Source organism: Phascolarctos cinereus, unplaced genomic scaffold, assembly GCF_003287225.1.
Source record: "Phascolarctos cinereus isolate Bilbo 61053 unplaced genomic scaffold, phaCin_HiC Scaffold_2;HRSCAF=192, whole genome shotgun sequence".
Taxonomy (NCBI): domain Eukaryota; kingdom Metazoa; phylum Chordata; class Mammalia; order Diprotodontia; family Phascolarctidae; genus Phascolarctos; species Phascolarctos cinereus.
In genome coordinates this window covers 403,277,903-403,291,667 of record NW_027555625.1, presented here as the reverse complement: position 1 = coordinate 403,291,667, position 13,765 = coordinate 403,277,903, and the positions used below count along the sequence as shown (strand labels likewise).

The following is a 13,765-nucleotide window of genomic DNA, read 5'->3' as shown; positions in this document are numbered from 1 at the left end:
ATGAGATATGAGTAGGGAAAGAGCTGAGGAGCTGATTAAGTAAAGGGAGGGCCTTAGAGAGGATGGGGGGGGTGTTGCAGAGGAGTGCTTTCACAGAGCAGTCACCCCTTTCCCCCAAGAAATGCTGTCCTGGGGATCCCCACTCATCTGTTCTGCATAGGGCCGTGAAGGACTGGCTTGTTGATACAGTGTGCAGTGTGTACTCTGGGGCTTTGAGACCCAAGTGGGCAGCCACTTCCTTCTCAGCTCAGCCTGACCTCAGCAGTTTGGAAGGAGTTGCTCTCTCACTCCCTCATTCTCTCTCCCCAAAAGGGGTGTTAACTAATCGTATGCAGACATCTCCTCCAGAGCCTCGCACACTATCCAGCTGGAAAGGAGGGAGCCAGGAGTGCAGGACTGGGACAGGGGGAGTTTCTCTGAGAGAATCAGGGCTTCCTTCTATCCTTACCCCCCACCCCTTCCCTGGATGGAGTTCCGCTGGGCTAGAGGAGCTGGGGTGGGTGTGCGGGGATCCTCTCAGCTCCGGAGAGCCTTCAGTGAGCATGTCAAGGATTCCACCAGCAGAGCCTGGGAGGTGTTCTGGAAGAGGGCAAGGGAGCGGAGGCTAACAGGTTAGTCTGGTGGTCAGTGGGGGTTGGGGGGGGGAGGCCTTCCCCATAGGATCTTCAGAGATTTGAGTGGCTTATGGTCTCTTGAGGCCCAATCTGGGTCCCTCAACATAGGAGGGAAATGCAGCACCCCACAGACCTGTTAGACACATTCTGTAATCCTAACACCTGATTGCAATGCTCTTATCTTTCAGAACTAAAATTCTAGAGGAAGCTCGGGAATGAGATAACTTTAGCCTGGGTGAGCAGATGGGCGAAAGGAATTTGCCTTGATATAAGTGGGATGGGCAAAGTAGTAGAAAATATGTTTAGCATTTGGAAATAGGAAAGAGACACCTTCTCAAGCCAGCTGGGATGATCCTTAGGAGTCCAGGCCCTGGACTGGGAGAGGGTTTTAGCCCAGGACTGGCAGTGTGGGGTAGCAGAAAGACTAGTAGTTGGTGTAGAGTCAGAAGACTTAGCTTTAAGATTCAGCTTTGCTGCTTGCTACCCTAGGTGACCTCGGGCCAATCACTTAAACTCCCTGGGCTTCAGTCTCCAGAAGAGGTTGGACGAGACAGCCTGTGAATTCTCTCCCCTCTGGCTCTGGCCTGTGACTCAAGTACCTGCTGTTCCTTCTTCCCTCCCACTCTCTGTAGAGAGAAAAGGAGGCTCAGTTCCAGCCCCGGGGGTGTTGGGCCAGCACGGTGGGCCAAAGTCTGAGCAGGCAGGCCGTGAGAGAGTTGGGGCTCGGGTTCCTCATGCCTCCCTCCTTCTGGATCTTAGAGGAGGCTGGGAAGGTGATATAATGTGCAGTGCGTTGGCCCTCCGGGCCAGACGTCAGAGTGTGGTCCCTGGGCCTCTCTGTCCGGGAAGGATACCTGGCTAGCCCCGGGCGGTTGCTACAACAAAACCTAGAAACAAAACGTAAGCAGAGCAAGATTGAGAGCCGAGAGACCGCATTCCACTCTGTGCAGGCCAGCCGGCCAGTGGCCTTGCGGCTGTCAGGGATAGAAAGGGGTTGGGGCCCCCTCAAGAGCATAAGGTGGCTGCGTCAGCCGCGACGATGTACAGGCCCCAAGAGGCTCTGCCTGGATGGCGTAAATTGTAAGATCAACGTTTGCAAGGCAGCCAATGGATCCGATGAAGCCTTGTCCCCCCCCCCCCCCCCCCCCCCCTGTTTAGAACAGTGCTGTCAGGCACATGGCATGTTCTCCAGGAATAAGAGAACTTCCTCGTTTGGCCTCTGGCCTAATTTCCTAAAGCCAGCTCTTACTATCAGGAAGTTCTCCTCTAAGGCTAACCTAAGTCTGTATGTGATTGCAGGTTATTAGTGTGGTTGCCGCTTTCCTACCTTTCCAGTCACATACTTTGCCCTTCTCCGCATATTCTGTGACCCAGTGACACTGGTCTTCCTCGAACACTGCCTCCATCTCCCCAGTCTGAGAATTTTCGCTGACTGTCCCCCATAACTGTAACCCCCCATTTCTATGTCTCTTGCCTCTCAGCTTTCCTGGCTTTCTTCAAGTCCCAGTTAAAGTCCCACCTCCTAACCTTTCCCAATCCTTCTTAATTTTAATGCCTTCCCTCTGAGAATTACCCCTGAATTATCCTGTCTCAGGAAGTGTTCCCACCAAGTCTAAATCTGCCTTCCTGCAGCTTACTCATTGCTCCTAGTTTTCTCCTCTGAGACCAAGTGGAAAAAAAGTCCAATCCCTTTTCCACATGCTAGCCCTTTAGCTTCAATGCTTGGAGATTGCTATCAGTTCCCTGCAAAGCCCCCTCTTCTCCAGGATAAACACCCCCAGTTCCTTCAGCCATACTCACATGACATGTTCTCAAGACCCTCTTCCATCCTCGTTGTCCTCCTTTGGACTCTTCATCTTCACAATATCCTTCCTAAAATGCGGTGTTCTTAACTGAACACCATATTCCAGAAGTAGAATACAGTAGGACCGTCACCTCTCAGGTCCTAGAAACTATGTCTCTCACTCACATTTTTTGGATGCCATATTGCACTGCTGACTCATATTAAACTTATAGTCAACTAAAATTCCCAGTTTTTTTTCAAATGAACCTCTATCTAGCCATGCCTCCCTTATCTTATAATTGTTAATTGACTTTTTGAACCCAAGTGTACACATTTACATCTGCCCCTATTACATTTCCTCTTCTGAGATTTAACTCAACATTCTAGGCTTTTTTTTTTCTTTTCTGGAATCCTATCTTCTGGTGTGATAGCACTTCCTCCCAGCTTGGTGCAAATTTGTATCAATGCGGCACCTGCAAATTTGATAAGCATATCATCTGTGGTTTTATCTAGGTAGTTAAAAAATTGTTAAATAGCATAGAGCCCATTTGGATATCTTGGGTACTGCACCAGACACCTCCTTCAAGTTGATTCATGGATATTCTTTGGGTCCAGCTACTGAGCCAGCTCAGTATCCAACTAACTGTCATCTTAGCTAGCCAGTATCTCCATCTTTTCCATAATAACCGCAACTTTCAGTTGGAGAGAGTATTCTGCTTTTATCTCTGAGGTCTTCCTGGCTGCTTGGGGATTATTGGCACAGCAGTTGGTGGAGAGACTGGATGAGGGTCCTCCTCCCTGCCACCTCCCCAGACACAGAAGTTGTGGCTTTAAAAAAGGAAATCATGTCAACATGGAAGAAGACTGTCTGTAGGACTAGCTGGCCTAGGCACCGCTGGGTCCCTGGAAATCCAAGATTTCTGTGGCCAAGGCTGTACTCCTTAACAATACACCTGGGAGATCCTATTCTAGCTGCAAAGAGAGCTGGGAGTTGGGGTGGGAAGAGCAATGGGAAGGACAAAGCTTTTGGATGGCTTTGCTTTGGTCCCTGCTTGGGGACCATAGTAGCCATTGTGTTCTCCAGTGTTGTATAGTCAATAAAGATACTCACATGCTCAGCTAGGATCTATGATCTATCCATTAATCAGCAGGCTTTTGCTTGGTGTCTACTATGCGCCAGGCCCAGTGCTCGGTATTTGGAGTTACAAGGACAAAAACCAAAACTATCTCTATTCTCCTGTAGCTCACATTCTATTGTTCATCTCCATGTCGCAGATTGTGACCCTTCCAGGCCAGTGCATTCTATGGGACTCTTGGATACCTCTTCCTCTAAGTATGCTGTAAGGAGTCCACTAAATGTGCTCGATATGGAGGGGATGCTAGCGATGCACAAAAGCTGTCATACTGAGAATATTGGGATTAGCTGAAGAAATGGCAATGAGTATTTTTCAAAATAATATCTTGTTTTATTTACTACCTCATACTTTGAAAAGCTTATCTGTACATATGTTTGCAGAACCTCATGACAGCCCTGTGAAGGAGCTAAGGCAGACATTGCTATCCCTCTTTTACAAATGGGGAAATGGGGAAGCAAAATGGTGAAGTGACTTGCTCCCTAGTTTAGTGACCAAGGTCTGCCTTGAACCTAGGCTTCTTGACTTTCCAAATAATACTTTTTCCATTATAACATAGAGACTCATGAAGACTAGACTCCAGCTGGCACTGAGCTGACCATCTCTTCCCTGCCCTAGCTCCTCCACTGCTCACTAGCACAGGGATTTGGGGGGTGGGATGTCCTATCTATTTGTGTGTATCTGTGTGTATGTATGTATATACACGTATATACATACACACATACCATATAGAGAGAGAATAATCATGTGTATTTTCATCCATTTAAAAAATTATTCTGAGAATAATCCTGAGGTCAATAGGTTCCACCAAACTGCCAAAGGGGTCCATCACAGACACACACACACACACACACACACACACACACACACACATACATACACACTAAGAATCCCTGTTAGTGCAATCCTTAGAGGAAGATTGACTGTGACAGTGATGAATACCTGAATTACTGAAATTGGCTAAAGGGATATTTTTCTTTAAAACACCACCGGCTGCAGCTGCTGCTAATATATATTCTTACACTAATCTTTCCCGATACCTAGAGGAGAGATTTATGTATAGTATATTTCTTCTAATTGTCCCTCTTCTGAGTCCCTCTCATAATAGAGAACAGATTATTTATTCACTCGTTCATTCATTTATTTTTGATGGGCAATTTCCCTCTAGGGATGTCTATCAGCAAGTGTCTTTAACTTTAAGTCTCAGAAAGTTGCCTGGGGGCACTGAGAAGTTAAGTGACTTGATCATGGCCAGTATTTGTCTGCCTGTTTATTGACTTGAAGCCAAATTCTGATTCCAGGCCCAGTGCTTATTTACTTGGCTACAGTGTCTCTCTGTTACCTTTCTCAAATGTTGCCTGAAGGATGGAGAGAACTGGTTCATGATCAGGCTCTGTAGTTATCACCTGATAGATAGAAAGGGTTTTCTATATTCACTCTGATCAGGGAAGACTCAGTCTACCTCATTGAATCATATTCAGGACATTGCCTTTATAGAGTATCGCCTCTGTGTAGACCAGGTATAAAGAGCTGGGGGAAAAATCAAAGAAGAGGTTCTAACTTTAGACCTTTTTTGAGCTGCTCAGGCCACCAGCTCTTCAAAGGTGTTGGAGGTACCTTAGAATCCTTCTTTTGGTACAGAGGTTCCCAGACTTATTTGGCCTACTGTCCCCTTTTCAAAAAATAAATTATTCAGTGTCCCCCTGGAAATCTACTTTCTTTAACCCTTTAATGTTTTTTTTAATTTGCATCATTTCAAAAAATTATAAAATATATTTTAAAAAATGATGCATCTTAAATTTAATAATTTGTTGTAAATTTGTGGATTTTTTCCTGCATTGAAACTTTGATGACACAATATTGCGCCATGTAACCATACAATGTCATATTGTAAACAAGTCATTACACGCACATATTCCTGCCAATGCATGCTGGACTTCCTGACAATGCACGATGGGCTTGTCTGCTAACACTTGCTTGTTAAGTGGACTGGACCACTGATGGTTTCTAACTCACATTTTGTGGTTTATTTGAAAATGATGTAATCACTACGACTTTAACTCTGTCACACAGCAGACGAAACATGTAGAAATTTTTTTTTTCAAAATTTTCTTCTGTTCCCTTCTTTCCTTATGCTTCCACAGCCCCCTTATTTTTATTCAATGCCTCCCAATTGCACCTGAGGCTACTACCACCTCCCCCCATCATTCCAATGCCCCCTAGGGGGGCTTTGGGAACCTATGTATCTAGTCCAATGCCCTCATTTTACAGATGAGTGAGGCCCAAAGGGATTAAAAGTCTTGTCCAAGGTCACACAGGAAGTAAATGACAGAGAGGGTTCAAACCCAGGTGGTCTGGCCCCAAATCAATGCATATTCTGTTGTACCATCCTGCTTTTCTTCCTTAGTCCAGTGGACTTTTGCCTTTGCCTTTGACTTTTCCCTATTTTCTAAACCTTTACTGATCATTGAATCCCAAGTCAAGGCCTAGAGCCTTGTGGCCTGCTTTTAGCTTCTTAGTTTCAGAAATCTCCTGTACCCTATACCTCATTCCCCATCCTGTTCTCTGCTGCTGTCACCCCATCTGGTGCCTGTTTCTAGCATCTACTTCCTTCCTTCCTTCTTGTTCCCACTGCTATACACTACAGAACACAATCATGCTTTTTCTAGGATTTATTGATAATGTAAAAGTATATGTATATAAAATTTAGAAACAATTCATCAAAGTGAGATCATTGGGGATATGTGGTGCAGAAGATAGAGAGCTGGGCCTGGAGTCAGGAAGACCTGGGTTCAAATACAGCCTCAGATACCTACTAACTATGTGACCCTGGGCAAGTCACTTAACCTGTTTACCTCCATTTCCTCATCTGTAAAATGAGGATAATAATAACACCTACCTTCCAGAATTGTGAGGAGCAAATGAGATAATTATGCAGTCTTGGAACATAATATGCACTATACAAATGTTAGTATCATCATTATTATTACTACTACTAATCGGAAGTCTAAATAAAAAGAAAGCTACCCAGCCCAATAATTGATGGTACTTGGCTTCTAAACTATTCCATCTAGCTATAGTCCCCTGGGTCTCTTATGGGCTATCTCGAGTCCTAGACAGGCCAGATTGTCTAACTCCCTCTTGCTCCATGAGAATACCATCTCTTGTCCCAGAACACTGAGAAGCTGATTTTAGAATTTTCCCAGAGGCCTAATTAAGAGGGTGATTGGAATTTTGCCCCAGGGCACCCTAAATTAGAGGGTGTTAGCAACACTTTCACCCTATATAGTATAGTATATATAGAAACAACCCAATTGAGCACTTAGTTTGCAAGAATAATTAGTTAAAATGAAAGGTGTAGGATGGATTTTTCTGCTGAATTCATGGTTGGTAATTGTATTGACAAGAGTTTGTACACTTATCAAAGTTGTTTTTCTTTACAATGTTGGTGTTATAAATTTTTCTCCTGGTTCTGCTCACTTCACTATGCATCAGTTGACACAAATCTTTCCTGGTTTCTCTGAAGTCACCCCTTTTATGATTTCTTACAGCGCAGTAATATTTCATTCCATTCATATACCATAATTTGTTCATCTATTCTCCAACTGATAGATACTTCTTTGATTTGCAGGGGGGATTTTGTTTATTTTGGGGGTTGTTTTTTGTTTGTTTATTTTAATCAAAAAAGCTCTCATAAATATTTTTGTATATATGTGTTCTTCTTTCTTTTCTTTTTTTAATTCTTTTGTGTGTTCTTCCTTCTTGATCTCTTTGTGGTGTGGGTCTAGTAGTGGGTCAAAGGATATGCAGAGTTTAGTAACTTTGGGTGCATTATTGCAAATTGCTTTCCAGAATGCCTAGACCAGTTCACAGCTCTGCAAATAATGCATGTGATTGTTTTCCTTTAGCCCTTCCAACAGTTATCATTTTCCTTTTTTTTTTTTTTGGTCATCTTTGCCAAAGCAACGGGTATGAGGTAGAACCTTAGAGGTGCTTAAATTTGCATTTCTCTAATTATTAGTGATTTGAAGCAATTTCTCATATAGTTATTAGTTTAGATTTCTTCCTTAGAGAACTGTATGTTGATATCCTTTAACTATTTACTTGCTGGAGAAAGGCTTTTGTTCTGATATATTTGAATCAGTTTCCTACATATGTTAGATATGAAACCTTTATCAGAGAAACTTGCTGCAAAGTCCCTACCCCCAGTTAATGGCTTCTCTTCTAATTTCAACTAGAGTGCTTTTGTTTATGCAAAAACTCTTAAATTTTGGGTTCTCAAAACTGTCCGTTTTATTTGCTTTCATCCTCTCTCTCTGTTACTGGTCATTCATTTTTTCATTATCTGTAGCTGCAAAAGGTATTTCCTTGTTTGTGCCTCTATTTTTTTTTTATGATGTGACTTTCATCTACCCTTCCCCTCTCTGTAGCTGCAAAAGCTATTTCATGGTTTGCTCCTTTGATTTTTTTTTTATGAGGTGACTTTTATCTAAGTCATGTATCTCCATTTAAAACATGTCTTGGTCTATGTGATGAGATGTTGGTCTAAACCTAATTTCTGCTTTCCAGTCTTTCCAGAAGTTTTCATTGAATACTAAATCCTTACCTCAATGTTTGGGTTTATTGAACATCATAAACCTACTGTTTGTACATTTGTATGTAGTAGTACGCTCAATTTGTTCCTCCTGGTTGACCTCTTCTTTTTAACTAATACCAAATAGTTTTGATGATTACTGCCTTGTACACTTCAGTTTGAGATCTGGTATTACTAGGTCCCCTTCCTTGCCTTTTTATTCATTTCCCCCCCTTGAGATCCTTAACCTGCCACAGCAGATAGAGTACCAACCCTGGAGTCCAGAGGACTTGAGTTCAAATCCGGCCTTATTAGCTGTGTGACCCTGGGCAAGTCACTTAACTTCAATTGCCTCTTTAAAAAAAAAAAGATTCTTAACCTTTCGTTGTAGTTGAACAGTAAAGCAGGGGAGGCTGTGAGTGGAGGGTACCTGGGTGCAGAGAGGAAGGGCGGTTCAGTGTTCAGAGCGTTCTGTGGCTTTTGAAGCCAGATACCTGGATTTAAATCTTCCCTCTGTCACTTCATACTGATACGACACGGCCTGTCTGGATCTCCGTTTCTTCAGCTGGGGGATTGGATTTGATGGCCTCTAAGATCTTGTCCAGCTCAAAATCCACGACCTTGCGTGTGTGACCTGCATGTTTCCTAGCAGCAAAGCAAATGGACTTTGGTCGGCTGAACGTTTTCCTGCATCTTTGTGAGGATAGATATGGCATTTGCTTATGCCCTGGGAAAGTGGGGCTCTCATCCAGGGGTAAGTATCTTTTCCATACTCTCTTTGTGGGAAGATGGATTTTGCCCATTTATCTCATCTCCTGTAGTAGATTCTGTGCTCCTTGAGGATAGGGCCTGCCTCATTCATCTTTCTGTTCCCTCCCAGACAAAGGACCTTGGTTCAACTTCTGACTCTGATACTTCCTGTGTGATGCTGGGCATGTGACTGGACCTGTCTGGGCCTCAGGTTCCTGATCTGTAAAATGAAGGGATTTGGTCCAAGTGACCCCTCAGGTCCCTTCCGGGTCTAAGCGTGTGATCTTATGCTTCCACCCCTTTGCACAAACATAGTAGATGCCTTACAAATACTTGTTAGGGGGCAGCGAGGTGGCACAGTATGGATAGAGCACCTGTTCTGGAGTCAGGAGGACCTGAGTTCAAATCACTTACTAGCTGTGAGATCCTGGGCGGGTCACTTAAACCCTATTGTCCTATAAAAAACCCAAACCCCCAAACCAAAAAACAACCAAATGCCTGTTGAATGAAGGACAGGCAGGTGCTATCCCTGAAGTGTCTAATAACACAACATTATGCCTCCTCAGCACGCTCAAAATGCTGGTCATTTCTTAACTGGTTGAATGAAATGCATCAAAAAGCATTAATTAAGCTTTACTCTTTACTGTGCTGAGCATTATGCTAATTGATAGGAATAAAAATATAAAAAGGAAAGCCAGCCCTGACTTTGAGGAGGCTATATTCTAAAAAAGAAAACAATACACAAAGGTGTAGTGGACAGGAGGGGCACCGTAGACCTGAAAGTTACAGGGAGTCGGGCCTTCGGGAAGTAGATTGTCATGCCACAGCTTGAAACGATGGCAGAACTGGTATTGTTCATGGTGACAATACTGAGGAAGTCAGGAAAAGAGCATTTGTTTATTAAACCCCTACTATATGCCAGGCATTAGACTAAGTGCTTTACAAATATTACCTCATTTACTCCTCACAACCACCTTGTAGATTGGTGCTATTTTTAATCCCCATTTTACAGTTGAGTAAAGTGAGGCAGACAAGTCAAGTGGCTGGCCAAGGGTCATGGAGCTAGTAAATGTCTGAGAACAGGTTTGAACTCAGGTCTTCCTGGCTCCAGGCTCAGCCTCTGCCCACTTACTGAGCTGTATAGGGAGCCGATGAGGCTGTGGAAAAGGGGTGGAATGAAGCATGGTCTAATTCACATGCACAGCCCAGACACGCACATACACACACGCACACATACATGTGCATACACACACATACACACACGCACACTCACTTCACACACACACACACACACACACTGCACCAGCCTAAGTGAGCTCCTTGCAGTTTCCTGTACACTACACTCCATCTCCTCCCCTTCCTTCCCCCCCCCATGCCTTTGTCTGGGCTATCTCCGATGCCAGGAACACACCCCCTTCTCATTCCTACCTCTTGGAAGCCCTAGCTTCCTCCAAGGCTCAGCTCAAGTGCCATCTTCTAGAAGAGACCTTTTCTGGATTCTCTGAGTAGTCAGTATTCCCCCAAGCCTCATCATCTAGGGGTGTCTCCTACTGATTTGTCTGTGAGCGTGTATCCCTCCAGTCTGCGCCTTGAACCAGAAGCTTCTTGAAGGCAAATTCTGTCTCACTCGTCCTGATGCCCTCTTAGCCCAGTGCATAGTAGATGCTTGCCGCATTCCTGTTGACTGACAGGTTGAGTCCACTGGTGAGAGCAGTAGAGGTCGTAACAGGCACATTCAAGCCAGCAATCTTCTACCCTTAATAGACTCTTAACATGGGATTCAGAGTAAGAAGATCTGGCATCTAGTCCTAACCCATCCCATTAACTTGCTGTGGGGCGTCAGGCAAATTGCTTTCTTTGTTCTGGGCCTCAGTTTCCCCAACTGTAAAAGGAAGGAGTTGAACTAGATGATTTTCAAGGCCCCTTCCGGTGCTATGCTTTTAAATAGGGTTGAGAGGCTGAAGATAACTCACCAAAGAGCCTGTGCAACAGGAAATCAGAGCCAAATTTCCCTGAGCCTCCTGGGACTATGCTGGGTCCAGACACAGGGGACTCCAGATGTTGAGTGAAGGACTTACCGCATTTGGGGCGTTCTCTGACGTTCGATAAGTGCTGGGGTGCTTTCCCCTCTTCGCTAGGAGAGCTCAGCCCGGCCCTGAACAACAGAGCAGAGCTGGAGGTGGCCCTAGAGTTACTCTGGGGGTCATTTGGGAAGGGTCAGGATCCGAAGGCTCCCTCCCCCACTCCCTTCAGCCGAGGGGAAGGGCAGCCGTGCTGCTGGGAGGCCGTGGAGGGGCTGGAGAGAGACACTTGGCGGCCGAGCCGCTTGGAAGCGTTTCAGGCAGTTGTTTCTTGGGCAGGGGCTCCCAGAGGCGACTCTCCCCACCCAGCCTGGAAGGAGGGGAAGTGGAGGGCAGACAGCTGCGTTCCCTGGTCTGCATGCAGTACAACATCTGGGCTCTCAGTACAGCCAGAGCAGCAGCGTTGGAGGGCTCTGAGCGGGGCAGTGTCTGACCAGCCCTCCGAGCCTGGTCCCCCAATGGAAGGTAGGAAGCATCTGCAGTTCAGATTCCAAGTCTGAGGGAGCATTGGCATATGGGGGCATGGTAGGGGTGAGGGATAACCATGTGGGGAATACCGTGAAGGTTATGGAGATGGACTCTGGGAAATACAAGAGAACAGAGAAAATGGCTTGTAGGATTGCTATACAGGTAGAATTGCTCTATGGGGACAATACAGAGGGGTAGGGAAGGGCTGTGTTGTTTCTGAATTTGTAAATACTCTTTCCTTGTCTATAAACACTAGAAAATATACACGTGTGGTCTGCTCTATATAGTGGCCAGGGAAGGAAGCAGATGTTAGAACAGGGAATAGGAGGGGCAGACAGCATGAGGGCCGGGCTAGGCAGGGCACACAAGCATAAGTCCTTACGATGGAATAAATAAAAGGGTCCCTGTGAAGTGTGGCAGGCAGTGAAGTGTCAGATGAAGTTCAAAACATAGCAATGAGGTGCCTCAACCTCACCTTGGCCTTGGCCATCCCCATCTCTCGAGGTCCTCAGCAAAGATTCCATATTTAATAAGGCAGGAGACCCCAAAGATTAATTCAGATAAACTTGCAGGGAATAGGGGTATTCCATTTGCTTTAATCCCTCATGGCCTAGGGGCTTGTCCCAGGAGCCTCTTAAGGAGGAACTAGAATAGGGCTGGATAAAGGTAGGCACCCCCAGAGAGGAGGGTACAGGCCCCCTACCACACCTGGTTCCTTGGACCCTGACTTTCAAGCCTCCAATGGAGAGTAAACTCTTGTGGCCCCTCTGTGAAATGGACTAGGACGTCTCGATGCAGAGTTACCGAGAACAGGGAGAACTATGTACCATTCAGGGCTATTTCTGATGCCCTGGGAGTGTCCCAGGGCCTGTGTGTGTGTATGAGTATGTGTGTTTTCCTTTTCTATTTTCTCACAGCTGTTTTCTCTCACTGTGTTCTTGGGTCTGGCAGCAAACAGCCCCAGCTGATTGAAATGTCTCTGGGACTCAAGCAAACTCGATTCATCTGGGGTGAGGTTATGGGAGTGGGGAGGGGGCTAATTTCTTGGGGGAGAGGACCAGAGGTCTGCCCTTTGGGGCTCCATGGTGGTTGCCACTCAAAGACTAACCCGCTTGATCCCTAACCCCCCTCACCATTCTCCTCTCCCTCCTCCCTCTTATCTGCTTTTCTCTCTCCCCTCCCCTCTCCTCCCTTTCTCTTTGTGCTGCACTCTCCCTTCCTAAGGTTGCCCTCACCTTTCAGTGGGCTGGGTTCTCCACTCCACAGCCACTTGGAAGAGTGTGATTAGACGGAGCCTTCGCTGGGTGGAGAATAGGGATCGTCACTAACACCGGTGATGCCGTGTCTGCGGCTGCTCATCAGCTCCTGGGAAAATGTAAACACTGTGGGAGGAAATCCAAATATTGCCCTGATGGAAAGAGACTTCCGATTCTTCATCCATAGGGAAATGGAGTCACTAGGTCCCCGAGTTATTGGAGGAGGGAAGCCTGAGTCATCCTGAGTTTAAGGGTGGGACAGCAGGGGGAATGTGCTCCCTACAACTAGTTTTTTACCCTTCTGGTCTCCAGCCTCTTACTCTCCCCTCCTCAACCCCTTTCTCCTCTCACGTTTTCTTCTTCTTTGTCTCCCTACCTCCAGCTGCATCCTTTCCCTTCTCCCACCACCCTCTCTGTCCCGTTTGGCTGTGATTCAAACCTGGCTCAGTCTCCTGATTCCTAGCCTGCTGCTGGGACACACTGTACCACCCTTGGGGTCAGAGCTTTAGTGCTAAAAGGGGCCTCAGGGCATCTAGTCCAATCTACTATTGTACCAAGGAAACAGCAACCCCAAGAGGTTGTGGCTTGTCCAAAGTCACAGGTTTTAAGTAATTGAGGCAGGATTTGAGCTCAAGTCCTGTGAATCGAAGTTGTTTTTTTTTCCCCTCCCCGCTATACTCGCCTGCCTCTTTTGGGGTCAGGATGTCATCCTGGCTGTTTAGATATACAAATGGATTTCACCCCCAGCAATGGACTGATCAGACTGGAGGGCTTCTCCATGGCCTAGCAGATGAAAGGAAACTTGGTACTCCAGTGGAGGGCAGAAGGCTTTATGTTCGTTCCCAAGTTCCACCCACACCCATCAGATTGACAAAGCAGACCAAAGAAAGAAAATAGCAAATATTGGAGGGACTGCAGGAAAACAGATACATCTGTGCACCGTTAGGGGAGCTGGGAATTATCTCAGCCATTCTCAGTTAGAGATTCCTATAGATGGTGGTACCCCAGAAGCCAGGACACATCAGGTATGCATTTTGGCCTAAACCAGCAAGACACAGAGGGAAACAATGAGAGAACTTGCTGCCTAAAGGATGGAAGAAACAGAGA

The 13,765-nt window shown here is 45.8% G+C and overlaps 1 protein-coding gene across 1 annotated transcript in view; it reads left to right on the top strand.

Moving 5' to 3' along the window:
* Positions 1 to 372: 372 nt before the first annotated feature.
* LOC110212325 (rho GTPase-activating protein 7-like) overlaps positions 373 to 13,765 on the top strand; it is a 112,489-nt gene continuing 99,096 nt past the window's right edge. The window contains 1 exon segment of the mRNA XM_020992334.2: positions 373 to 611. Coding sequence (XP_020847993.2) covers positions 467 to 611 — 145 coding nt within the window. The 5' untranslated portion in view covers positions 373 to 466.